General features: G+C 47.5%; 2 protein-coding genes across 5 annotated transcripts in view; one reads left to right on the plus strand and one right to left on the minus strand.

Annotated features, from left to right (window-relative positions):
• kdm5a (lysine demethylase 5A) overlaps window positions 1–895 on the minus strand; it is a 210,290-nt gene extending 209,395 nt beyond the window's left edge. The window contains exon 1 of one of the 2 annotated variants that reach the window (XM_059652252.1): window positions 499–895. In XM_059652252.1, the coding sequence (XP_059508235.1) occupies window positions 499–645 (147 nt within the window). In that variant the 5' untranslated portion in view covers window positions 646–895. The remainder of the gene's footprint in view (window positions 1–498) is intronic. The other variant, XM_048549592.2, reaches the window with a different exon arrangement.
• Window positions 750–26,486, plus strand: part of ccdc77 (coiled-coil domain containing 77) — a 97,140-nt gene continuing 71,403 nt past the window's right edge. The window contains exons 1-3 of one of the 3 annotated variants that reach the window (XM_048549594.2): window positions 750–1,183; window positions 18,099–18,191; window positions 19,299–19,551. In XM_048549594.2, the coding sequence (XP_048405551.1) occupies window positions 18,163–18,191; window positions 19,299–19,551 (282 nt within the window). In that variant the 5' untranslated portion in view covers window positions 750–1,183; window positions 18,099–18,162. Of the gene's footprint in view, window positions 1,184–18,098; window positions 18,192–18,236; window positions 18,681–19,298; window positions 19,552–26,486 lie in introns of those variants that run through there. The other 2 variants (XM_048549595.2, XM_059652255.1) reach the window with 2 other exon arrangements.

A 26,486-nucleotide genomic window follows, 5' to 3' on the forward strand; every position in this document is an offset into this window, starting at 1 on the left:
TGAATAGCAGAAATAGCCAGATTTCCTCCGGGGGTGTTGGCAAAACTGTCAGCTTGAAGAGGTAGACTTGATTAATTTTGTTTAAAAATTGACTCGACCCACGGCTGAGAACTCAAACTCTAGGCAGACGCCCAACACCAGTTTCTCTCCAGATAGACTACACCCGTTCCTGAACCCGCTGCAATCAGGGTTTGATTCCCTGACAACAGAGTGTGAAGCTGGATGAACACAGCAGCCCAAGCAGCATCTCAGGAGCACAAAAGCTGACGTTTCGGGCCTAGACCCCTCGGGGGGGGGGGGGGGGGGGGGGGGTTGTTTTCCTTGTTGTCTGTGAAGAGGAGGCGGCCGCCATTAAGTTGGATCGCGGCCTCCTGGTTCCACATCACGGGGATCTGTCCTTCTACCCCGCCGACGGCCTCTTAAGTGGTTGCAGGCCGAGCGCAGCCCTCCCCCCGAGTTACTGTCGATGCGCGGTGGGAAGACAGGGTTTTTATTTACCTTGGGCGGGCGAATCTTGCAGATGCCGCTCCTCTGAGCGATGGGTCGGATCTTGTTGATGTACCCGAGCGGCTCCCGGAACTCTTCCCGGCTCGGCTCGAATACCGGGCACTCAGGAGGCGGGATGAACTCCGAGAATATCCACATGATGGCGGCAGCAGCGGCAGGCAATCTCCGAGACAAAGGGAGGCCGGGGCTCCGGGCTCCAACCCCGGAGTGGTCCCTCGGCGCCAGACCGCGGCCTGGGCCTTGGCGTCACCCAGGAACGCGGTGACTGCTGCAGCTCAGTGCGAGCCCGGCGCCCGCTGCAGCGACGGGAGCCTCTCACACACAGAGAGAGCAACCTAGGCCCAGTCCCTGAGGATGAGGGCGGGTGGGGGTGAAAGGTCAAAGCAAGCGCGCGACTGTCCTCAGGCGCGCGCACCACTTCCGCTCGCGGGTTGCGAAGCAAGATTTCACACACACTTGTTTTTACAGGGCTCATCGATCCGGTGATTGGCTGTCGCGGCAAAGCAGCTGCAGTATTATTGGATATGGCCCCGCCCCAACGCCCCCGATCAATTACTATTGGTTGTTATTACACGGTCCCACCTTCTGATTGGTTGAGGACCACAGCCTCAGATTCCGAGGACAGCAGGTCACAAGGTCCTCGGCTCCGGAATGAAAACAGAAAATGCTGTAGCTTGTGAGTAGAGAGAGAAACAATGAACAAACCCGAATCCAATCCCTTTTCTTTAGGACTTTACTTTCTGAAGTGTTTATCCAATTTCCTGTCGACAGTTGGTATATAATTTATTCGAACATCCATTCTTACAGCCCTTCGGATTATATATAAAACAGGGCAATCAGTTCCAGTCAAGGCTATCCTTCCCCCTTCAAGTGCTTGTCGAGCTTTCCGTACATCACATCCAATCATTCATTTTAATCTCTTCCCGCGGTACCAAAATCCACATTCTCACCACTTTCTGGATAAAGACTTTTCTGAACTGATGACTTAAATTGATGGTTCCCAGAGTTAACATTTCAAGTCCAGCGACCCTTCTTCAGAACTGTTTGAAGCTGGGAAAAGGTGTCATAAATGCTGAAGACGAAGGGAGGGAGGTGTGTCGGACAAGACTAAGGGCTCTGTCAACCATGGTGATTGGGAATTCTTGGTTAAGGGAAAATGTGAAAATTATGAGGTTCCTCTGCAGAACGTGACATCGTCAGAACAGCCGCAACAGAGTTGGAGAACAGGGCCCTTAGCCCTGTTTAACTCATTTCCAACTCTTCTGGCCTCACCTGTACTCTCTCCTCCCACTAAAAGGGTCTCCTTTCCTCACCCACCAGCGTCTGCAACCAAAGGATCGTAAGCCACCATTTCTGCTACCTCCAGTGGGATGCTACCACCAGACACATATTTGTCTCCTCTCTGTTGTCAGCATTTCACAGGAAATGTTCCCTCTGGGACACTTTGGTTCAGTTTCTATTCCCGACACCTTCCTGCACCCCCACATCTTCCCATACAATGACAGAAGGTACAACACTTGCCCGTTTACTTAGTCTCTCCTCACTATCCAAAGTTCCAGACACACGTTCCAGGTGAAGTAGTGATTTACATGCAATTTACCTAATCTAGTTGCCTGTATTCGCTGCTCACATTGTGGGGAGGTGAAACACAGACTGGGTAAGCACTTTACTGTCTGTAAAAATGACACCAAGCTTCCAGTTGCCTGCCACTTCAACACAGCACCTGTTCCCTGGTCAACATTTCTGTCTCAGGCTCACTGCAGTGTTCCAGCGAGTCTCAGCACAAGCTGGAAGAACAGCAAGTCATTTCCACTTGGGAACCCTGTAGTCTGCAGGAGTCAAATTCAAGAATTTTAGAACCCTGAACACCTCCTTCCAAACTCTTTAACCAATCACACCACAGCCTCTGTCATGACTACAGCTGGATTTCAGCACAGTCAATTAATTTCCCCCATTTGTGGTCCCTATTATCAGATTTTTCTCCTTCATCCATCCCTTTATCTGTCTAAATTTGTTTCTCTCCCTCTGGTCTCTGTCTCCACCTATCTGCTTACTGCCCCATCCCACGCTGTGTCTTCAGCATGTATACCACATTTCCTAGTTACTATCAGCTGTGAAGAAGGGTCACTGGACCCGAAATATTGGTTCTGTTTTCTCTCCACTCATGCTTCCAAAACTGAAATTTCTGCTTTTGTTTCAGATTTTCAGCTGTTCATGTTAATTTATCCATCCATTCTAATTTTATTTTCAGGCACTTGGACCATAGTATTGTACCTTTTTGACTGGGGAAATGATTTTGGTGATAATCCCTGCTGCACATACTTTCAAACAACTTGTTCACATATGTTACTACACATATCTGGAGCAGGTTCAACTTGAACCCAGGCCTTTTAGCCCAGAAGTAGTGACAGTACTACTGTACCACAAGGACCCCTATAAAGTCTTGATGAAGGGTCCCAAACCAAAATGTTGATGTTGCTGTATTAGATTAGATTCCCTACAGTGTGGAAACAGACCCTTCGGCCCAACAAGTCCACACCGCCCCTTGGAGAATCCCACCCAGACCCATTTCCCCCTATAACCCACACACCCGTGAACACTACAGGAAATTTAGCATGGCCGATCCACCTAGACTGCACATCTTTGGACTGGGAGGAAACTGGAGCACCTGGAGGAAACCCGCGCAGACACAGGGAGAATGTACAAACTCCACACAGACAGTCGCCCAAGGCTGGAATCGAACCCAGATCACTGGCGCTGTGAAGCTGCAGTACTAACCACTGAGCCACCGTGCTGCCCTATATCTGAATTGGCCAAGGCCAGGGTACAGCATGGAAAATATAGGCAAGATACAGTGTATGCTGTAAATCTTAAAAAAAAAGAGAGAATGTTGGATAAACTCAACAACTCTGACAGCATCTGTGGAGAAAACGAGAGAATTAACATTCTGAGTCTGGCATGACTTCTTCAGTACAACCGGTTCAAACCTGTGCTTCCCATAATATGATGACCAGAACTGCACATAGTACTCCAGCTGTTGCTGAAATAATATTAAATACAGTTTCAGTACACCTCCTTGCTCTTGTATTCATTAGTTTGGCTAATAAAGGCAAATATTCCATATGCCTTCTTCACCATCTTATCAACCTGCCCAGTTACCTTCAAGGATCAATGGACATCCACAGCAAGATAACTCTGATCCTCCGTACGTCCTATAATCCTACCATTCTCCATGCTTTGCTTTCCAAAATGCATCACCTCACACTTTTCTCGATTAAACTTAACTTGCCACAGTTCAGTCTATCTATATCATTCTGTTGTCTCAGTCTTTCTTCCTTGCTACTTACAACGTTCATCAATTTTCATGTCATCTACAAACATACTGATCATACCTTCTTTGTTCAGGCCTAGATCATTAATGTGCATGGTAGACAGCAAGGGACCCAGCACCAGACCCTGTGATATGCTACTGGACAAAGGTTTCCAGTCACAAAAATACCCTTCAACCAGTATTCTCTGCTTCCTGCCACTAAGCCAGTTTTGGATTCAAATTGCCAAATTCCCCTGGATCCCATGGGCTTGTAGATCGTTAACCGCTCTGACATGAGAGACCTTGCCAAAAGTTACTAAAGCCCATATGGGTAAAGGCAAAGTCACTATAGTCCCATAGGGCTGCTGTGTCTTTAGAGAGAGACAACTGGTGGTGAGTTTAATCTGAAGGTCATGACATTCTGGGAAGGGTGAGCTTGAAAAGAAATGATCTTCATGTTGACCTCAACCAATACAGGAATTGAACCTACATGATTAACGTTCCTGTGCATCACAAACTATGCCATCAACTGAACCCAACCAACTTCATGAAGTCCATGTAGACTGCAACATGGAATTATTTAGTACGTGAACAGGTCCTTCAGCCTATGATATTGTGCCCCATAAGACAACAAATTAAACTAATCCCTTCTGTCTACCTTTTGTCTGTATCCATCCATTTGTTGTTTATCTAAAAGTCCCTTAAATGCCCCTATCATATCTGCCTCAACCACCACACCGAGCAATGCATTCCAAACTTCCAACACACTTTGTGTAAAAAATGTGCCACTCATGTATCCTTTGAACTTCCCCCCTCACCTTAAACGCATGCCCCCTGTATTAGACATTTCAATTCTGGGAAAAAGATTCTGCTTGTCAACACTATCTATGCATCTCTTATTTATAGACTGCTATCAAGTCTCCCCTCAACCTCTGCCACTCCGGAGAAAACAACCCAAGTTTTTCCAGCCTCTCCTGATAACTCAGACCCTTTAATCGAGGCAGGATCCTGGTAAACCTCTTCTGCACCCTGTCCAAAGCCTCCACATCCTTCCTGTAATGTAGCAATCAGAATTGAATGCAATACTCTAAGTGTGGCTTAACCAAAGTATTATAAAGCTGCAATCAGAGATAATGGGAACTGCAGATGCTGGAGAATCCAAGATAACCAGTGTGAAGCTGGATGAACACAGCAGGCCAGGCAGCATCTCAGGAGCACAAAAGCTGACATTTTGGGCCTAGAGCCTTCATCGGAGAGGGTTCTGGAATAAATAGGGAGAGAGGGGGAGGCAGACTGAAGATGGAGAGAAAAGAAGATAGGTGGAGAGGAGAGAAGAGGTGGGGAGGTAGGGAGGGGATAGGACAGTCCAGGGAAGATGGACAGGTCAAGGAGGCGGGATGAGATTAGTAGGTAGGCAATGCAGGTGCGGCTTGAGGTGGGAGGAAGGAATAGGAGAGAGGAAGAACAGGTTAGGGAGGCGGGGACAAGCTGGGCTGGTTTTGGGATGCAGTGGGGGACGGGGAGATCTTGAATCTTATGAAGTCCACATTGATACCATTGGGCTGCAGGGTTCCCAAGCGGAATATGAGTTGCTGTTCCTGCAACCTTCGGGTGCCATCATTGTGGCAGTGCAGGAGGCCCATGATGGACATGTCGTCTGAGGAATGGGAGGGGGAGTAAAAATGGTTCGCGACTGGGAGGTGCAGTTGTTTATTGCAAACCGAGCGGAGCTGTTCTGAAAAGCGATCCCTAAGCATCGGCTTGGTTTCCCGAATGTAGAGGAAGCCACACCAGGTACAGTGGATACAGTATACCACATTGGCAGATGTGCAGGTGAACACCTGCTTAATATGGAAAGTCGTCTTGGGGCCTGGGATAGGGGTGAGGGAGGAGGTGTGCGGGCAAGTGTAGTACTTCCTGCAGTTGCAGTGGAAGGTGTCGGGTGTGGTGGGGTTGGAGGGGAGTGTGGAGCGGACAAGGGAGTCATGGAGAGAGTGGTCTCTCCAGAAGGCAGACAAGGGTGGGGATGGAAAAATGTCTTGGTTGGTGGGGTCGGATTGTAGATGGTGGAAGTGTCGGAGGATGATGCGTTGTATCCGGCGGTTGGTGGGGTGGTATGTGAGAACGAGGGGGATCCTCTGGGGGTGGTTGTGGCCGGGGAGGGGTGTGAGGGATGTGTTGCGGGAAATGTGGGAGACGCGATCAAGGGCATTCTCGATGACTGTGGGGGGAAAGTTGCGGTCCTTGAAGAACGTGGACATCTGGGATGTGCGGGAGTGGAATGCCTCATCGTGGGAGCAGATGCGGCGGAGGCGGAGGAATTGGGAATAGGGGATGAAATTTTTGCAGGAGGGTGGGTGGGAGGAGGTGTATTCTAGGTAACTGTGGGAGTTGGTGGGCTTGAAATGGACATCAGTTTCTGGCTGGTTACCTGAGATGGAGACTGAGAGGTCCAGGAAGGTGAGGGATGTGTTGGAGATGGCCTGGATGAACTTAAAGTTGGGGTGGAAGGTGTTGGTGAAGTGGATGAACTGCTTGAGATCCTCTGGGGAGCAAGAGGCGGCGCTGATACAGTCATCAATGGAACGGAGGAGGAGGTGGGGTTTGGGGCCTGTGTAGCTGCGGAAGAAGGACTGTTCCACGTGACCTACAAAGAGGCATGCATAGCTTGGGCCCATGCGGGTACCCATGGCCACCCACTTTGTCTGTAGGACGTGGGAGGAATCAAAAGAGAAGTTGTTGAGGGTGAGGACAGGTTCGGCTAGGCGGATGAGGGTGTCAGTGGAGGGGGACTGGTCGAGCCTGCGGGACAGGAAGAAGAGGAGGGCCTTGAGGCCATCTGCATGAGGAATGCAGGTGTATAGGGACTGGACGTCCATGGTGAAAATGAGGTGTTGGGGGCCAGGGAATTGGAAGTTCTGGAGGAGGTGGAGGGCGTGGGTGGTGTCACGGACATAGGTAGGGAGTTCCTGGACGAAAGGGGAGAAAATTGAGTCCAGATCGGTGGAGATCAGTTCGGTGGGGCAGGGACAGGCCGAGACAATAGGTCGACCGGGGCCCTGGACTTCACAAGCTTCAAAATCACCCCTTCCCCCACTGCATCCCAAAACCAGCCCAGCTCATCCCCTCCCCCCACTGCATCCCAAAACCAGCCCAGCTTGACCCCACCTCCCTGACCTGTTCTTCCTCTCACCTATCCCTTCCTCCCACCTCAAGCCGCACCTCCATTTCCTACCTACTAAACTCATCCTGCCTCCTTGACCTGTTCGTCTTCCCTGGACTGACCTATCCCCTCCCTACCTCCCCACCTATACTCTCCTCTTCACCTATCTTCTTTTCTCTCCATCTTCATTCCACCTCCCCCTCTCTCCCTATTTATTCCAGAACCCTCTCCCCATCCCCCTCTCTGATGAAGGGTCTAGGCCCGAAATGTCAGCTTTTGTGCTCCTGAGACGCTGCCTGGCCTGCTGTGTTCATCCAGCTTCGCACTTGGTTATTATAAAGCTGCAACATGATATCCAGACTCACGTATTCAGTTCCCTGGCCACCAAAGCAAGCATGTGATATGCCTTCTTTACCACTCTATCTATCTGCATGGCCACTTTCAGAGAGCTGTGAACTTGAACCCCAAGATCCCTCTGTACATCACTGCTGTTCAGGGTCCTGCCATTATGACAATGAGAAGAGAGACAGTCAATACCGGACAGAATGTGTTGGATCTGAATGCATACAGTACACAAAATAAGGTAAATGAGTTTGTGGCGCAGATCAGAATTGGCAGGTATGATGTGCTGGGCATCACGGAGACTTGGCTGCAAGGGGACTGGGAGCAAAATATCTAAGGATGTACGAACTGTTGAAAAGACAGGCAGGTGAGCAGAGAGGGGTAGGGTTGCCTTATTAGTAAGAAATGAAATTAAATCAATAGCAAGAAACAAAGTAGAGTCAAATGATGTAGAATCTGTGTGGGTGGAGTTGAGGAACCGCAATGATAAAAAAAATAGTTGGAATTATGTACAGGCATTTAAACAGTAGTCAGGATTTGGGGGATAAATTACACCGGGAGATAGAAAAACATGTAAGAAAGCAAGGTTACAGTGATCACAGGGGATTTTAATGTGCAGGTGGACTGGGAAAATCAGTTTGGTGGTGGATCTCGAAAAGGAATTTGTGAAATGTCTACAAGATTGCTTTTGGAGCACATTGTGGTGGAGCTGGCTAGGGAACAGGCAATTCTGGATTTCATTTTGGCAGACTCGATAAGGGAGCTGAAGGTGAAGGGACCCTTAGGAGGCAGTCACCATAATATGATAGAATTTATTCTGCAATTTGAGAGGGAGAAGATGGAATCAGATGTAATGGTACTATGATTGAATGAAGGCAACTACAGAGGCTTGAGGGAGGAGGTGAACAGAATTGATTGGGAGAGGAGCCTAGCAGGAAAGACAGGGGAACAGCAATGGTGGGAGTTTCTGGGAGTAATTCAGGAGACGCAGCAAAAATTCAACCCTTGGAAAAAGAACATGCTAAAGGGAAGATGAAGCAACCATGGCTAATGATGGAAATCAGGGTCAGCATAAAAGCAAAAGTGAAAGCATATAATGCTGCAAAGGACAGTGGGAAGCCTACAAAGAACAAGGAGAAAAGAAATAAGGAGGGGGAAGATTAACTATGAGGGTAAGCCAGCTCATTATAAGAAAGAAGATAGCAAGCATTTCTTCAGATTTTTAAAGGGCAAAGGAGATGCAAAAGTAGAAGTTGGGCTGCTGGAAAATTACACTGGAGATCTAGTAATGGGGAACAAAGAAATTGCTGAGGAACTGAATAAGTACTTTACATCAGTCATCACAGTAATATCCCAAAAATTCAAAACAGTCAGGAGGCAGAGGTGAGTATGACAGCCATCACCAAGGAGAAGATGCTAGAAAAACAAAAGGTCTGAAGTGAATAAATCCAGATGGACTACACACCAGAGTTCTGAAGGAGATCGTTGAAGGGATCAATGAGACGTTAGTGGTAATCTTTCAGGAATCACGAGGGTCAGGGAGATTCCCAGAGGACTGGAAAATCACTAATGTAACCCCCCCAGCCACCAGTTTAAGAAGGGAGTAAGGCGCAAGAGGGGAAATTAGAGGCCAATTAGCCTGACCTCCATTGTTGGTAAGGTTTTGGAGTCCTTTGTGAAGGACAAGATTTCTGAATGCTTGGAAGTGAATGATAAAATAGGTCAAAGTCAGCATGGTTTCATCAAGGGGAGGCCATACCTAACAAATATGTTAGAATTCTTTGAGGAGAGAACAAGCAACTTAGATCAAGGAGAGCAAATGGATCAAAAAGAACAGAAGAGAAGTACGTCACAGGAACAGTCCCTTTGTTCCTCCAAGCCTATGCCAATCATCATGCCCTACCTAAATTAAAAGCCAATCTTCTGCCTTTATTCAGTCTGTATTCCTCTATTCCCTCCCTATTCATGTCACCATTCAGATGCCTCTTAAATCTGGACTTCCAGAAGGCCTTTGAGAAGCTGCCACACAGGAGGCTGCTGAGTAAGATAAGGGCCCATGGTGTTAGAGGAAAGGTACAAGTGTGGATACAAGATTGGCTGTCTGGCAGAAAGCAGAGAGTGGGGATAAAGGGTCTTTCTCAGGATGGCTGCTGGTGACAAGTGGTGTTCTATAAGACTTAGTGTTGGCACCACAACTTTTCACTTTTTATGTTAATGATCTAGATGAAGGAACTGATGATGTTCTAGCTAAGTTTGCAGATAATACAAAGATAGTGGTGGTACACGTAGTATTGAGGAGGCAGGGATACTGCAGAAGGTTAAGAAAGTTAAGAAAGGTTAAGAAAGAAGATAGGTTAAGAAGGTGGGAAGTCATGCACTTTGGTCGGATGAACAGAGTCATAGACTATTTTGTACATGGGGAGAAAATTCAGAAATCTGAAGTGCTTGGGAGTCCGAGCCCAAAGATTCCCTTAAGGTAAACTTGCAGGTTGAGTTGATATTTGGGAAGGCAAATACAATATTGGCATTTATTTCAAGAGGATGCATTTTTGAGGCTCTGTAAAGCTCTGGTTAGATCACACTTAGCTTATTGTGAGCAATTTTGGGCCCTATTCCTCAGGAAGGATGTACTGGCCCTGGAGCAGGTCCAGAGAAGGTTCATGAGAATGATCCCAGGAATGAAAGGCTTAACATGTGAGGAACATTTGAGGACTCTGGGTCTATACTCAATGGAGGTTAGAAGGATGAGCGAGGATCTAATTAAAACTTACAGAATGCTGAACAGCATGAACCAGCTGGACTTTGGCAAGATATTTCCATTGGCAGGAGAGACTAGGACCCAAGGACATAGCCATAGAGTAAAGGGAAGATCCTTTAGAATGGAGATAAGGACAAACGTCTGCTACCAGACAGTGGTGAATCTATGGAATTCATTGCCATAGAAAGATGTGGAGACAAGATCTTTGGAGTATGTTTAAGACAGAGATAGGTAGTTCTTGATTGCCAAGAGAATCAAGGATTACAGAGAGAAGGTGGGATGAGAAACTTATCAACTGTGATTGAATGGCAAATGGGCCAAATGTTCTTATTTCTGTTCCTATGTCGTACTAACTGTATATTTTTCCTTAATATTTGATCTCCCGAATTGCAGCACCTCACACTTACCCATATTAAATTCCACCTGCTATTTTTCTGCCCATATCTGCATCAGTACACAACCCTCAACACACCTAGTTATCTCCTTGATCACTGAAACAGCCACTCCTGTATTACCCTCCATCAGAACTTAGCCAGACTTTTTTTTTATTCTGATTTGAATGTTGCTAAGCAATTTAACTGTTCCAAACCAGATGTAGGTGGACTTTAAGATGTATACTCTCCCAGATACCGGCTTGTGATTTCTCTTAGATAAGAAGATGTAGAGCTAGACAAACACGGCAGGCCAAGCAGGCCTGAAATATCGGCTTTCCTGCTCATCTGATGCTGCTGGCCTGCCATGTTCGTCCAGCTGTACAACTTGTTATCTCAGATTCTCCAGCATCTGCAGTTCCTACTATCTCTGATTTCTCTTACTCAATTCAGGTCTCCTTTCTTGTCTCGACTCTGCATACCTGCAGTGACTACAATGGCTTGCCAGCTCAAATCCTGAAGAAAATTGTAACATTTTGAGTCATGGAGTTATAGAGTCATACAACATGGAAACAGGCCCTTCGGTCCAACTAGCCCATGCCAACCATAATCCCAAAGTAAATTAGTCCCATTTGCCTGGACTTGGCCCACATCCCTCCAAACATTCCTTATTCATGTACTATCTGAATGTATTTTAAATGTTGTAACTGTACCTGCATCTACTACCTCCTCTGGAAGTTTATTCCACACGCAAACCACTCCCTGTAAAAAATAATGCCCCCAATGCCTATTTTAAATCTTCCACCTAAAATCTTAAAAATATGCCCCCGAGTCTTGAAATCCCTTACCCGAGGGAAAGAACACCTGCCATTCACCTTATCTATATCTCTCATTATTTTATTAGAGGTCACCTATCAACCTACTATGCTGCAGAAGCCTATCCAGCCTCTCGTTATACCTCAAATCCCCCATTCCCAACAACATCCCTGTTGATCACTGAAACAGCCACTCCTGTATTACCCTCCATCAGAACACCTGTTTTTATCTGGCTGCCAAGGCTCCCTGAATGGACCAGATTAATAGTCCCAATAAGGGAACTCATACTCTATGAGGTCCATCAGGCTGATATTGTTATAATCAGCTCACTTTCACTTATTTCTTAACCAATCTTTGTACATCCCTTGACATCGAATTCTCTGCACTTGTTGGTCCCATCTTTCAGCTTTATGGGAACATGTTGACCTTGCAGACTCACTAATAGCCTTTTGAATGTCTCCCACTGCTCTGATGTGAATCATCTTGCAAATGACTGCTTCAAATCCACTTTGAACGGACCCTGTCTTACCTTATTAAACTCAACCTTCCTCAATTCAAAAACATTATTTCCAGTCCATCTTTGCCCTTATCTATAATCATCTTAAATTGTACTGAAATGTGGTCACTGTCACCATAATATTCTACCACTTGCCCAGTTTCATTCATTAAAATTAAAATGGTTACAACATTTATCCCACATACCTAACAATCTCCAGCATTACCCTGCTTATGTAGGAATTTGAATGTGGTGGGTTTAAAAGCTTTCCTAGGCACATGTTAAGAATTCTGCCCCCTCTAAGGCTTTCCTACTTTGCCTATTATAATTAATGGAGGGAGTGCAACGAAGGTTTAGCAGACTAATGTCTGGGATTGCAGGATTCGTGAGATCATCAGATGCTGGGGGTGGTGAGAGTTTGTGGAAGACTGGCCAGATGGTTGACAGTGAAGAGGAAGATTTTAAGTTACAGGAGGATATATATGGATTGTTTGGGTGGGCAGATCAGTGGCAGGTGGAATTTAGCCTTGATATGTGTGAGGTGATATACCTTGGAAGAAGTAACAAGACAAAGGAGAACTCAGTGAATGGCAGGTCACTGGGAAGCTCAGAGGAACAGAGAGATCTTAAAATGTTGGTCCTGAAGATGGCAGTTCAGGTTAATTCAGTAGTTGAGAAGGTATATGGGATGCTTTCCTTTATCAGTTGAGATATAGAATATAAGACCAAGGAGGTTATGTTGCAGATGACTGAGTGAGTTTCTCTAGCTTTTTCTGACTGACTGAGAATTTCTCTCTCCCTGATTGAGTTTATGTCTCCCTGATGAATTTTTTTTCTCTTTCTCTGTCTCACTTTCTCCCTCTGATTGAGACGCTCTCTGTGACTCAGGTTGTCTTTGTCTCTTTCATTGAGTTTCGCTCTTTCTCTCTCCTCTGACCAACTTTCTCTTTTGAAACTTTTTTCTCTCCCTCTCCCTATGAATGGAATCCTCTCTCTATGACTGGCTTTCACCCTGCCTCTGACTGAGATCCTCTGACTCTTTTGGACTAAGATTTTCTCTGTGTCTGTGTTTCTGTCTAACTGCATTCTTCTCTATCTCTCTGACTGGGATTCTCTGACTCTCTCAGACTGAGATTTTCTCCCTCTATTTGTATTTCTCTCTGACTGCGTTTTTCTGTCTCTCTCTCTTTATCTATCTAGTTTTCTCTTTCTGTTCCTTTCTCCATGATTAAGTTTTTCTTTCAATCTCTCTGATCGGGTTTGTCTTCCTCTGCTTCTGAATGGGATTCACTATCTGTGACTAGCTTTTTCTCTTTCTCTGTCTCTCTGATACAGTTTCATGCTCACTAATTGAGATTTTCTCTCTCTCTGACTCAGTTTCTCTGTCTCTCAATTTCTAAGGCTCTCTCTGTTTTTCTCTCTCAATTTCTCTCTCTCAGCCTGTGTTTATCTCTGTCTCTCATTCTGGCAGGTTTGCTTATTCTTTCCCACTTTCTGACTGGTTTTCTTTCTCCCCCTGACAATGTTTCTCTTCCATGCGACTGAGTGTTTTTCTGTCTTGAAACATGATTCCCTATCTCTCTCTCTCTCAATGGGATTCTGTCCCTGTGACTGGGTTTCTCTTTTTTCAACTGTGTTGTTTTCTATTTCTCTCTGTCTCTGACACTAAGTTTCTCTGTCTGACTCAGTTTCTGTCTCTCTTTGATTGACATTTCCTCTCTCTCTGATTGCATTTCTCTCTTGAAACTTTTTTTTCTCCCTCTCCTTCTGAATGGGATTCTTTCTCTGTGACTGAGTTTTTCTCTCTCTCTGATTTACTTCCCTCTCTTCCTCTTTCTGATTGGGTTTCTTTCTCTCTCTGACTGGACTTCTCTCTCTGAATGAGAGGTAGACAGACAGAAGGCTGGAAGAACAGAGCAAGCCAGGCAGCATGTGGCAGAAAGGAGCAGTCAACATTTCAGGTGTTACCCTTCTTCAGGACTGGATGTCGTGCTAGAGGGAGTTGCAAATAAAGAGGGGTGGAGGCAGAATGGTGGTGATAGCCAGACACTGGTTGGTCAATGGGACTGGTGATTCCGGTTGTTGGCTGGAAGGGAGGGTCAGAAGGTGGAATGGAAGGGAGGAAGTGGGGCTGGAAGAGGAGCCGGGGGATGGGTGGGAAGGTTATTTGAAATTGGGGAACTCAATGTTGAGTCCTCTGGCCTGTAGGGTGTCCAGGTGGAAGACAAGGTATTATTCTCCAAATTTATGTTCTGAGTCACTGACACTGGAAGAGGCTGAGGACGGACATGTTGGAGGGGGAGTGGGGCAGGGAGTTGGAACGGGCAGTAACTGGGAGGTTAGGTTGGCTGTTATGGGCCAGGTGAAAATGCTTCGCGAAACAGTCACCTAATCTATGTTTGGTCTCACTGACATGGAGAAGACCACATCGGGAGCACTGGATGCAATAGACTATGTTGGAGGAGATGCAGGTGAAGCTCTGTCTCACTTGGAATGACTGTTTAGGGCCCTGGATGGAGACGAGGGAGGTGGTGTGTGGGCAGGTGTTGCACCTTTTATAGTTACAGGGGAAGGTACCAGGCGGGTTCGAGTGTGGCACAAACTAAGGAGTTGCGAAGGGAATGGTCCTTGTGGAATGCAGGGAGGAGCGGGGAGTGGAAGATGTTCATGGTCGAGGGGTCTGATTGCAATTGGCAGAAGTGTTTGAGGATGATATATTGAATGCAGAAGCTGTTCGGGGGTGGAAAATGAGGACAAGGGGGGACCTTATCTTTCTTTTCTTTTGTGGGAGGGTGGTTAAGAACTGTGGAGTGGAGAATGGAGGAGGTGCGGTGAAGGGCTATCTGGGTGATGGGGAGAGAATGTTGTTTGAAAAAGGCAAACATCTAGGATACTTGGGAGTGGAACGTCTCCTTGTCAGAGCATATGCGATGGAGAGGGAGGAATTGGGAAAATGGGATGGAATTTTTGCAGCATGCAACGTGAGAGGAGGTGTAGTCATGGGAGCTATGGGAGTCTGGGGATTTATAGTAAATGTTGGTTGTTTCCCTCTCTGAATACCTTTTTCTCTCTTTCTGATTGGGGTTTACCACTCTCTCTCTCTCTCTCTGCATGTTTTTTCTCTCTCTGCAATGGTTTATCTGTCTGTATAGCTTTCTCTTTCCCTCTCCCTCCAACTGAGTTTTTTCTCTCTCTCTGACCAGTCTCTGTGACTGGGTTTCTCTGCCTCTTCTCTGAATGGGATCCTCTCTGTGTGAGATAACGAAGTGTGGAGCTGGATGAACACAGCAGGCCAAGCAGCATCTTAGGAGCACAAAAGCTGATGTTTCGGGCCTAGAGCCTTTATCAGAGAGTTCTGAAATAAATAGGGAGAGAGGGGGAGACGGACCAAAAATGGATAGAGGAGAAGATTGGTAGAGAGGAGAGGATAGGTGGGCAGGTAGGGAGGGGATAAGTCAGTCCGGGGAGGACGGACAGGTCAAGGGGGCAGGATGAGGTTAGAAGATAGGAAATGGAGGTGTGGCTTGAGGTGGGAGGAGGGGATAGGTGAGAGGAAGAACAGGTTAGGGAGGCAGGGACGAGCTGGGCTGGTTTTGGGGATACAGTCGGGGGAGGGGAGATTTTGAAGCTTGTGAAATCCACATGGATACCATTGGACTGCAGGGCTCCCAAGTGGAATATGAGTTGCTGTTCCTGCAACCTACGGGTGGCATCATTATGGCACTGCAGGAGACCCAGGATGGACATGTCATCTAAGGAATTGGAGGGGGAGTTAAAATGGTTCGCAAATGGGAGGTGCAATTGTTTATTGCGAACCGAGCGTAGGTGTTCTGCAAAGCAGTCCCCAACCCTCCGCTTGGTTTCCCCAATGTAGAGGAAGCCACAACGGGTATAGTGGATGCAGTATACCACATTGGCAGATGTGCAGGTGAACATCTGCTTGATGTGGAAAGTCATCTTGGGGCTTGGGATGGGGGTGAGGGAGGAGGTATGGGGGCAAGTGTAGCATTTCCTGCAGTTGCAGGGGAAAGTCCCGGGTGTGGTGGGGTTGGAGGAGAGTGTAGAGGGAACAAGGGAGTCCTGGAGAGAGTGGTGTCTCCAGAAAGCAGAGAAGGGTGGGGATGGAAAAGTGTCTTTGGTGGTGAGGTCAGATTGTAGATGGTGGAAGTGTCGGAGGATGATGCATTGTTTCTGGAGGTTGATGGGGTGGTATGTGAGGACTATAGGGGGATCCTCCACACCCGGCACTTTCTCCTGCAAACGCAGGAAGTAAGGAGGCTTGGGGACCGCTTTGCAGAACACCTACGCTCGATTCGCAATAAACAACTGCACCTCCCAGTCGCGATCCATTTTAACTCCCCCTCCCATTCCTTAGATGACATGTCCATCCTGGGCCTCCTGCAGTGCCATAATGCCGAAGGTTGCAGGAACAGCAACTCATATTCCACTTGGGAACTCTGCAACCCAATGGTATCAATGTGGAACTTCAAAATCTCCCCTCCCCCCACTGCATCCCAAAACCAGCCCAGCTCGTCCTCGCCTCCCTAACCTGTTCTTCCTCTCACGTTTCCCCTCCTCCCACCTCAAGCTGCACCTCCATTTCCTACCTACTAACCTCATCCCACCCCCTTGACCTGTCCGTCCTCCCTGGACTGACCTAGCCCCTCCCTACCTCTCCACTTTTCTGATGAAGTGTCTAGGCCCGAAACGTCACCTTTTGTGCTCCTAAGATACTGCTTGGCCTGCTGTGTTCATCCAGCCCCACACTTTGTTATCCTATACTCTCCTCTCCACCTATCATCTCCTCTATCCATCTTCGGTCAGCCTCTCCCCCCCGCCTCCCTATTTATCTCAGAACCCTCTCCCCCATCCCCCTTTTCTGATGAAGGGTTAAGGCCCGAAACGTCAGCTTTTGTGCTCCTGAGATGCTGCTTGGCCTGCTGTGTTCATCCAGCTCCACACTTTGTTATCTCGGTTTCTCCAGCATCTGAAGTTCCCATTATCTCTCCTGTCTGTGTGACACAGCTTCTCTCTCTTTCTCTTTCTGATTGACTTTCTCTCTCAAACTGCTTTTTCTCTCTCTCTCTCTCTCTAGATGGGCTATTTTTTCTTTCTCTATCTGCATTGGTTTATTATTTTCTCTGCAGAAGTTTTTCACTATCCCTCTGCATGGGTTTTTTCCTTCTGTCTTTGACTGATTCCGTTCCTTTTTCTGACTCGTTTTCTGATTGTCTCCCTCTCTCTGATTGGTTTCTTTCTCTTTCTCTCCCTGGCTAGGTTTCCCTCCCTCTCTCCCTCTGAGCTTTTCTCTCTCTATGACTGTGTTTCTTTCTCAGTAAATGGGTTCCTACCCCTTTCCGACTGAATGGGATTCTCTCGGTGTGACTGTGTTTCTCTCTCTGTTTGAGTTTCTTTCTCTCTCTCTTACTGAGTTCCTTTTTTCCATGTGTGTCTGACTCTGGCTGGGTTTTTTGCTGTCCATTCCTGCGTGGGTTTTCTATCTCTCTCTCTCTCTGCAGGGGTCTTTCTTTCCTCTGTCAGCCTCTCTCTCTCCCTGTCTCTGACTGAGTTTCTTTCTCTCTGAGTCCATTTCTCACTCTGGATGCCTTTTTTCTCTCTTTGCAAAAGTTTTTCTCTCTATTTGCATGGGTACTTTCCCTCTGTCTCGGTCTCTTTTTTCTGACTGAATTCCCTCCTTTTGTCTCTGTCTGTCTGGCTATCTCTCTCTAACCGAGTTATTCTCTCTCTGTTTCTCGTGCTCTCTCTGTCCCTGCATGGGTTTCTGTATGTCTGTTTTGATTTGTTTTTTTTCCTTCTCTCTGTACTTGGGATTTTTCCTTCGTTTCCGTGCCCCCCCCCCCCCCCCCCCCCCCCCCGCGACTGAGATTCTCCCTCGCTCTCTGACCCAGACTTTCTTCCTCTCTTGGACTGAGATTTTTTTTCTGTCTGAGTTTCTTTTTTCTGTGGCTCTCTCTGAATGTGGTTGAACTGGGGACCTGGGTGACTGCCTACGTGGAGTTTGTACATTCTCCCCGCGTCTTCGTGGGTTTCCCCTGGGGGCTTCAATTTCCTCCCACGGTCCAAAGATGCGCAGATTAGTGTGGATTGGCCATGCTAAATTGCCCATAGCGCCCAGTGATGTGCAGGTTCGGTCGCTTAGCCATGGGAAATGCACGGTTTACACGGGTAGGGTTGTATTCTCTTCGGAGGGTCAGTGTGGACTCGATGGGACGAATAGTCTACTTCCACACGGTATAGGGATTCTATGACTTTATGCGTGCATCTCCATCCGATCGTTTTTTCTCCCTCTTTCTGATTGGTTGATGAAAACCCAGACGGTCCAATCGAAGTTGAACGCGGTCGTGGTGCCGATGTCAGTTGTTGTTGAAGGAGACCCGGATGGACGTTGGCGGCGCGCGCAGGAGCGGGTAAATCTCTAACTAACACCACCCCCTCCTTTCATCCCTACACCGTCCAAGATGTTTATCCTCATCCGTAATAATACCGTCCCTCCGTCACTCAACCTTCGTTCCCATAGCATAACCCCTTTCATCCCGGAAATCACTCTCTCCAACATCCCTGAGAATACCCAGTCTTGTCAAGGATTACCGCCCCAGAGACCTCCGCTTTACCGCCGACAACACACCTCCGTGCCCAGGGATATCCCCCTTCCGTCCGGCAGTACCCTTCCTCATCCTCGTAACCCTGCATACCCTCCTCCCTTGATCTGTGGTAGGGAGTGTGGGGGAATTAATTTCCCTTCCCTTAGCCCAGCCTGGACTCCAATAACCCCATCCTCCCCAACCCGAACCACGGAAAATACCCCCGTCCTCAACGCCAGAGTGTAAATAAGTTCCTCACTCAGCCCTGCGTGAAGGCATAAACCCCCTTCTTCAGTCTGAGACCATCGTTTTATGGCAAGTAATCCCTCAGCTTGAGGCCAGGGCACTGCTGACCAGAACTGTCGGAGAGGGATGAAAAGGCAGTCCCCCACTGCGACCAGCTGCCATAGTCCAGTGGCCAAATAAAAGCCCTCCTCTATTCCAAGGGTCTCGACCCAAAACGTCAAACTTTCCTGCTGCTGTGATGCTGTTTGGCCTGCTGTGTTCATCCACATTGTGTTATCTCAGATTCTCCAGCATCGGCAGATCCTACTGTCTCTGTAACAATTTTAATCTCCTCTAATCTTAAACTGTGGGTAAATATTGTCTACACAGAGTTAGGTGTTAACCCCTCACCAAACGTGCCCCATGGGTTTGAGAATAAACACCAAGTCTCCAACATTGAGCCACAGTCTCAATCAGCCTCTGTGCTGTCCTTCACCAATGTTCTTGAAAAGTTATTGTATGCTTGTGAAGTATTTTTTAAAAAGTTAACCAGAGGTCCCTAATGTTGTAGGGCTGAAAATCGTACCGTGGCAGCATAGAGTGCCATCACTATTAACTATATAGTTTGCACCATTCTTGTGAACACATTTACGATAGGATTAATAAGTAAGAACCATTTCTGAGAAATGTTTTCTTTTTGACCTGTAGATCAGCAATGGGCCGTAATTCAGCTTCTGCAGGAAAACGACAGGATCCTAAAACAGATGGCACTCCGCCAATTCCATCAGTAAATGAGCGCCTAGCTTTTCTTCGTCCTTCCCGGGAGCTACTTGAGTATTACCGTAAAAAGATTGCAGAGTTTGACGAGGAACATGAAACCCTCTTAAAAAGACTCGAGAACTATAAGGCCACATATGAAGAGCAGGTGGGTCTGCAAGTGGTGGAAGTCACAAATGAGCAGGTACCTTTGGTAGGAGCAGTACTGCAATTAGTAAGAGATAACAAGGTGTGGAGCTGGATTAACACAGCAGACCAAACAGCATCAGAGGAGCCGGAAAGCTGACATTTCAGGCCTAGACCATTCTTCAGAAATGGGGGAGGGCGTGGGGATTCTGAAGTAAATAGGGAGAAAGGAGGAGGCAGATAGGACATGGACAAAGGAAAAGATAGGTGGAGAGGAGACAGACAGGTCAAAGATGCGGGGTTGGAGCCAGGAATTTGTGGAGGAGCAGATAGTGAAGGGGACTGTCGGAGAATGCAGCAGAAACATGGATAGATTAGAGAGTTGTGCGGATAAATGGCAGATGGAGTTCAATCCAGGCAAATGCGAGGTGATGCATTTCGGAAGATCCAATTCAAGAGCGAACTACACGGTAAATGGAAAAGCCCTGGAGAAAATTGATACACAGAGAGATCTGGGTGCTCAGGTCCGTTGTACCCTGAAAGTGGCAACGCAGGTGGATAGAGTCATCAAGAAGGCATGCGGCATGCTTTCATTCATTGGACGGGGTATTGAGTACAAGAGTTGACAGGTCATGTTACAGTTGTGTAGGACTTTGGTTTGACCACATTTGGAATACTGCATACAGTTCTGATCGCCACATTACTAAAAGGATGTGGATGCTTTGGAGAGGGTGCAGAGGAGGTTCACCAAGATGTTGCCTGGTGTGGAGGGCACGAGCTATGAAGAGAGGTTGAGTAGATTAGGATTATTTACATAAGAAAGATGGATGTTGAGGGGGGACCTGATTAAGGTCTACAAAATCATGACAGGTATAGACAGGGTGGATAGCAAGAAGCTTCTCCTCTCCCCCCCCCCCCCCCCACCCCCCAAGAGTGTGGGACTCAATTACTAGGGGCCACGATTTCAAGGTGAGAGGGGAAAAGTTTAAGGGAGATATGCATGAAAAGTTCTTTACACAGAGGGGCGTGGGTGCCAGGAACACGTTGCTAGCAGCAGTGAAAGAGACCGGCATCGCTTAAGATGTATCTAGACAGATACATGAATGGGCAGGAAGCAGAGGGATACAGATCCTTGGAAAACAGGCCACAGGTTTTGATAGAGGATCTGGATTGGCACAGGCTTGGAGGACCTGTTCACATGCTGTAATTTTCTTTGTTCTTTGCTCTTAAAGGTGGGGAGTTAGGGAAGAGATAGGGCCCGGGGACGACGAACAGGTCAAGGAGGCGGAATGAGGCTAGGAGGTAGGAGATAGGCGTGGGCTTGAGGTGGGAGGAGTGGATAGGTGGGAGGACTGGTCAGGGAGGTGGGGATGGCTGGGCTGGTTTTGGGATGCCGTCATGGGAGGGGAGATTTTGAAGCTTGTGAAGTCCACATTGATACCATTGGGCTGCAGGGTTCCCAAGCAAGATATGAAATGCTGTTCCTGCAACCTTCAGGTAGCATCGTTGTGGCACTGCAAGAGGCTCAGGATGGACATGTCATCCAAGGAGGGGCAGGGGGAGTTGAAATGGTTTGTGACTGGGAGGTGCAGTTGTTTGTTGCGAACCAAGCGTAGGCGTCCCACAGAGCGGTCCCCAAGCCTCCACTTGGTTTCCCCAATGTATAGGAGGCCACAATGGGAACAGCGGATACAGTATTCTACATTAGTAGATGTGCAGGTGAGCATCTGTTTGACGTGGAAGGTGTTGTTAGGACCTGGGATGGGGGTGAGGCAGGAGGTGTGGGGGCAGGCGTAGCACTTGCTGCAGTTGCAGGGAGAAGTGCTGGGGGATGGTGGGGCTGGTGGGGATTGTGGACTGGACACTGGAGGCATAGAGACAGTGGTCCCTGTGGAAAGCAGAGAAGGGCTGGGAAGGGAAAAATGTCTTTGGTAGTGGGGTCAGATTGCAGATGGCAGAAGTGTCAGAGGATGATGCGTTGGATCCGGAGTTTGGTGGGTTTGTATGTGAGGAAGAGGGGGATTCTGTTTTGGTCGTTATTACAGGGAGGGGGTGTGAGGGATGAGTTGGGGGAAATGCAAGAGACACGGTCGAGGACATTTTCGACCACTGTCAAGGGGAAGTTGCAGTCCTTGAGATGCGGTTCCTACAACTTTCAGGTGGCACAGCTTAGGCCCATGTGGGTACCCATGGCCACCTGCTTTGTCTGTAGGAAGTGGGAGTAATTGAAGGAGATGGTGATAAGGATGACGATGAGTTCAGCTACGCAGATGAGGGTGTCAGTGGAGGGGGTATGATCGGGCCTGTGGGACAGGAAGAAGCGGAGGGCGTTTGGGCCATCTGCATGGGGAATGCAAGTGTATAGGGACTGGAAGTCCATGGTAAAGATGAGGTGTTGGGGACCTGGGAATTGGATGTTTTGGAGGAAGTGGAGGGCATGGGTGGTGTCACGGACGTAGGAGGAGAGTTCCTGGACCAAGGTGGAGAAAATGGTGTGGAAATAAGTGGAGATGAGTTCGGTGGGGTAGCAGCAGGAGCGAAGCCCTCCCTCTACTGACCCCTTCTCCCACCTCCAACAGACCCTCCCCTCCTGGACACCAGCCCAAGGCCTCCTATGCTCCTTCGACCTCTTCATCTCCAAATGCCATCGAGACATCAATCCCTTCAACCTCTCCACCCCTCTCACCACTCCAACCTCTCGCCCACAGAACATGCAGCCCTCTGCTCCAACCCCAACATCACTATAAAAACCGTGGACAAGGGAGGCGCAGTTGTAGTATGGCGCACTGACCTCGACATCGACGAGGCCAGTCGCCAGTTCTCTGACACCTCCTCCTACTGCCTCCTCGATCATTACTCCACCCCCGTCCACCAAAACATCATTTCCCAGACCATCCACAACCTCGTCACGACAGGTGATCTCCCAACCACAGCCTCCAACCTCAGCATTCCCCAACTCCGCACCGCCCGTTTCTATCTCCTTCCCAAAATTCACAAACCTGACAGCCCTGGTCAACCCATTGTCTCCGCCTGCTCCTGCCCCACCGAACTTATCTCGACTCCATTTTCTCCCCGTTGGTCCAGGAACTCCCACCTACGTCTGTGACGCCACCCACGCCCTCCACCTCCTCCAAAACATCCAATTCCCTGGTCCCCAACACTTCATCTTTACCATGGATATCCAGTCCCTACACACTTGCATTGCCTGTGCAGATGGCCTAAAGGCCATCTGCTTCTTGCTGTCCTGCAGGCCCGACCAGTCCCCCTCCACTGACACCCTCATCCACTTTGCTGAACTCATCCTCACCCTTAACAACTTCCCCTTCAATTCCTCCCACTACCTACAGACAAAGCGGGTGGCCATGGGTACCCACATGGGCCCAAGCTATGCCTGCCTCTTTGCAAGATACATGGAACAATCCCTCTTCTGTAGCTCCACTGGCCCTATCATCCACATTTTCCTCTGTTACATTGATGACTGTATCGGCGCCGCCTCGTGCTCCCACGAGGAGCTCAAACAGTTCATCCACTTCACTAACACCTTCTATCCCCACCTTAAGTTCACCTGGTCCATCTCCGATACGTGTCTCTCTTTACTGGACCTCTCTGTCTCCATCTCTGGCAACCACCTGGAAACCGATGTCTTCAGTGCTATGAGATAAATATGCGGGAAAGAGGGCTTGCTTTTCATGGGGCACTGGCATCAGTATTGGAACAGGGGGAGCCTGTACTGTTGGGATGGTCTCCACCTGAATCGAACCAATGTTCGAGGGAAAATGGTAAATAGACTGGTCAACAGGACTTTAAACTAGAAAGTGGAGGGGAAGGGAATGGTGAAACTTACCCCAGTGGGAAACAAAGCAACAGGTTAACATCTGTAGTGGTGGATTCAACTCAGTGGAAAAATATGAAAGAAATGACAGGGAAGGAGAATTCAGGAGAGGTTACTGATGTTTTGGCGTATATTTGTAGCTCGAGTTGTGGGTGATGAGGTTGGTTGACTCGCTGAGCTGGTTTGTTGTTCCACAGATGTTTTGTTACCATGCTGGATAACATTATCAGTGTAGTTTAGGAAGTTTGCTTTGTTGATCTGTCCTGTCTATTTAAGTCTTTTTAGCATGTAGAGGATTTTGTTGCCTAGTTGTGGTGTCAGGTCAGTTTGTACAGGCCGGTATATGTTTTCATCGGTGAGCAGTGCCTGTGCCTTGGAGTTGTAGTCCCTTTTGTTCAGTATCACTGTCATGCGCCCTTTGTCTATAGGTAGTACTGTGATGTTCTTGTCCTCCTTCATTCCTTCCGGGGCCTGTCTTTCCAATGTGTTGAAGGTGTTGAGTTCGCTCCTTCTAGTCAGTGTCAGGATTACTGTCCGTCTTATCATTTGTTGTGTTTCTTCGTTGATATTGTTGATCTTTAGAGTGGCTTCCAGTGTGGCTAGGAATTCCATTTTGTTGGTGTCCCTGCAGTTGTAGTTCAGTCCTCGGGTGAGAAAGGCTTTTTTCCAGGTCTGTCAGTTTCCTGTCAAAGGGATTTCTTATCCAGGTGTCACTTTAGTTGTTGTCGTTTTTGTGGGCAAGTGTGGCTAGTTTGTCTTGAAGGGTCTGTCTTTCCTTGGCCCTTGTGGTCTGTTGGCTGATGTTGAAGGCTCGCTCCATGCCCGTCGCCCAGTCTTGATTGATAGCTTCCAGGAATAAAGTTTATTGGCGCATAATTCCTCTGTTATATTTGTGAAGCTGGTTGTGTGTGTCATTTGTCATTACAATAGACAATAGGTGCTGGAGTAGGCCATTCGGCCCTTCGAGCCAGCACCGCCATTCATTATGATCATGGCTAATCATCCACAATCAGTATCCTGTTCCTGCCTTATCCCCATAACCCGTGATTCCACTATCTTTAAGAGCTCTATCAATTTCTTTCTTGAAAGTATCCAGAGAGTTGGCCTCCACTGCCTTCTGGGGCAGAGCGTTCCATATATCCACCACTCTCTGGATGAAGAAGTTTTTCCTCAACTCTGTTCTAAATGGCCAACCCCTTATTTTTAAACTGTGTCCTCTGGTTCTGGACTCACACATCAGCAGAAGCATGCTTCCTGCCTCCAGAGTGTCCAATCCCTTAATAATCTTATACGCCTCAATCAGATCTCCTCTCATCCTTCTAAACTCAAGAGTATACAAGCCCAGTCGCTCCAATCTTTCAACATACGATAGTCCCGCCATTCCGGGAATTGACCTCGTGAACCTACGCTGCACTCCCTCAAATTGGGAGACCAAAACTGCACACAATACTCCAGGTGCGGTCTCACCAGGTCCCTGTACAGCTGCAGAAGGACCTCTTTGCTCCTATACTCAATTCCTCTTGTTATGAAGGCCAGCATGCTATTAGCTTTCTTCACTACCTGCTGTACCTGCATACTTGCTTTCATTGACTGATGTACAAGAACACCTAGATCTCGTTGTGCTTCCCCTTTATCTAACTTGACTCCATTGAGATAGTAATCTGCCTTCCTGTTCTTGCCACCCAAGTGTATAACCGCACATTTATCCACATTAAACTGCCATGCATCCGTCCACTCACCTAGATTGTCCAATTCACCCTGTATTCTCATAACATTCTCCTCACATTTCTCACTGCCACCCAACTTTGTGTCATCAGCAAATTTGCTAATATTACTTTTAATGCCTTTGTCTATATCATTACTATATATTGGAAACAGCTGCGGTCCCAGCACCAAACCTTGTGGTACCCTACTGTTCACTGCCTGCCATTCCGAAAGGGACCTGTTTATCACTAGTCTTTACTTCCTGTCAGCCAGCCAATGTTCAATCCAACTCAGTATTTTGCCCCCAATACCATGTGCCCTAATTTTGTTCACCAGTCTCCTATGCGGGACTTTATCAAAGGCTTTCTGACAGTCCAGGTACACTACATCCACTGGTTCTCCCTTATCCATCTTCATAGATACATCCTCAAAAAATTCCAGAAGATTTGTCAAGCACGATTTCCCCTTCCTAAATCCATGCTGACTCTGACCTATTCTGTTACTGCTATCCAAATGAGTTGTAATTTCATCTTTTATAATTGACTCCAGCATCTTTCCCATGACTGACGTCAGGCTAACTGGTCTGTTATTTCCTGTTTTCTCTCTCCCTCCTTTCTTGAAAAGTGGGACAACATTTGCCACCATCCAATCCGCAGGAACTGTTCCTGAATCTATCGAACCTTGGAAAATAATTACCAACGTGTCCACAATTTCTAGAGCCACTTGCTGAAGTACCCTGGGATGCAGACCATCAGGTCCAGGGACTTATCGGCCTTCAGACCTAACAGTCTATCCAACACCATTTCCTGCCTAATATAAATACCCTTCAGTTCGTCCATTACCCTAGGCCCTTCAGCCACTTTTGCATCTGGGAGATTGCTTGTGTCTTCCCTAGTGAAGACAGATCCAAAGTACCTATTCAACTCTTCTTCCATTTCCTTGTTCCCCATAGTAAATTCACCCGTTTCTGACTTAAAGGGCCCAATTTTAGTCTTAACCATTTTTTTTCTTTTCACAAACTTAAAAAAGCTTTTACTATCCTCCTTTATATTTTTGGCCAGTTTTGCTTCATAGCTCATTTTTTCTCTCTGTATTGCCTTTTTAGTTATCCGCTGTTGCTCTTTAAAAGCTCCCCAGTCCTCCAGCTTCCCATTCATCTTTGCTATGTTATACTTCTTCTCTTTTATCTTTATAGAGTCCTTAACTTCCCTTGTCAGCCACGGCCACCCCTGCCTCCCCTTAGGACCTTTCTTCCTCTTTGGAATGAACTGATCCTGCACCTTCTGCATTATATCCAGAAATACCTGCCATTGTCGTTCCACTGCCATCCCTGCTAGGGTATTGTACCATTGAATTTTGGCCAGCTCCTCCCTCATAGCTCCATAGTTCCCTTTATTCAACTGCAATACTGACACTTCAGATTCTCCCTTCTCCCTGTCAAACTGCAGATTAAAACT

This window comes from Stegostoma tigrinum, chromosome 18, assembly GCF_030684315.1.
Source record: "Stegostoma tigrinum isolate sSteTig4 chromosome 18, sSteTig4.hap1, whole genome shotgun sequence".
Classification (NCBI taxonomy): Eukaryota; Metazoa; Chordata; class Chondrichthyes; order Orectolobiformes; family Stegostomatidae; genus Stegostoma; species Stegostoma tigrinum.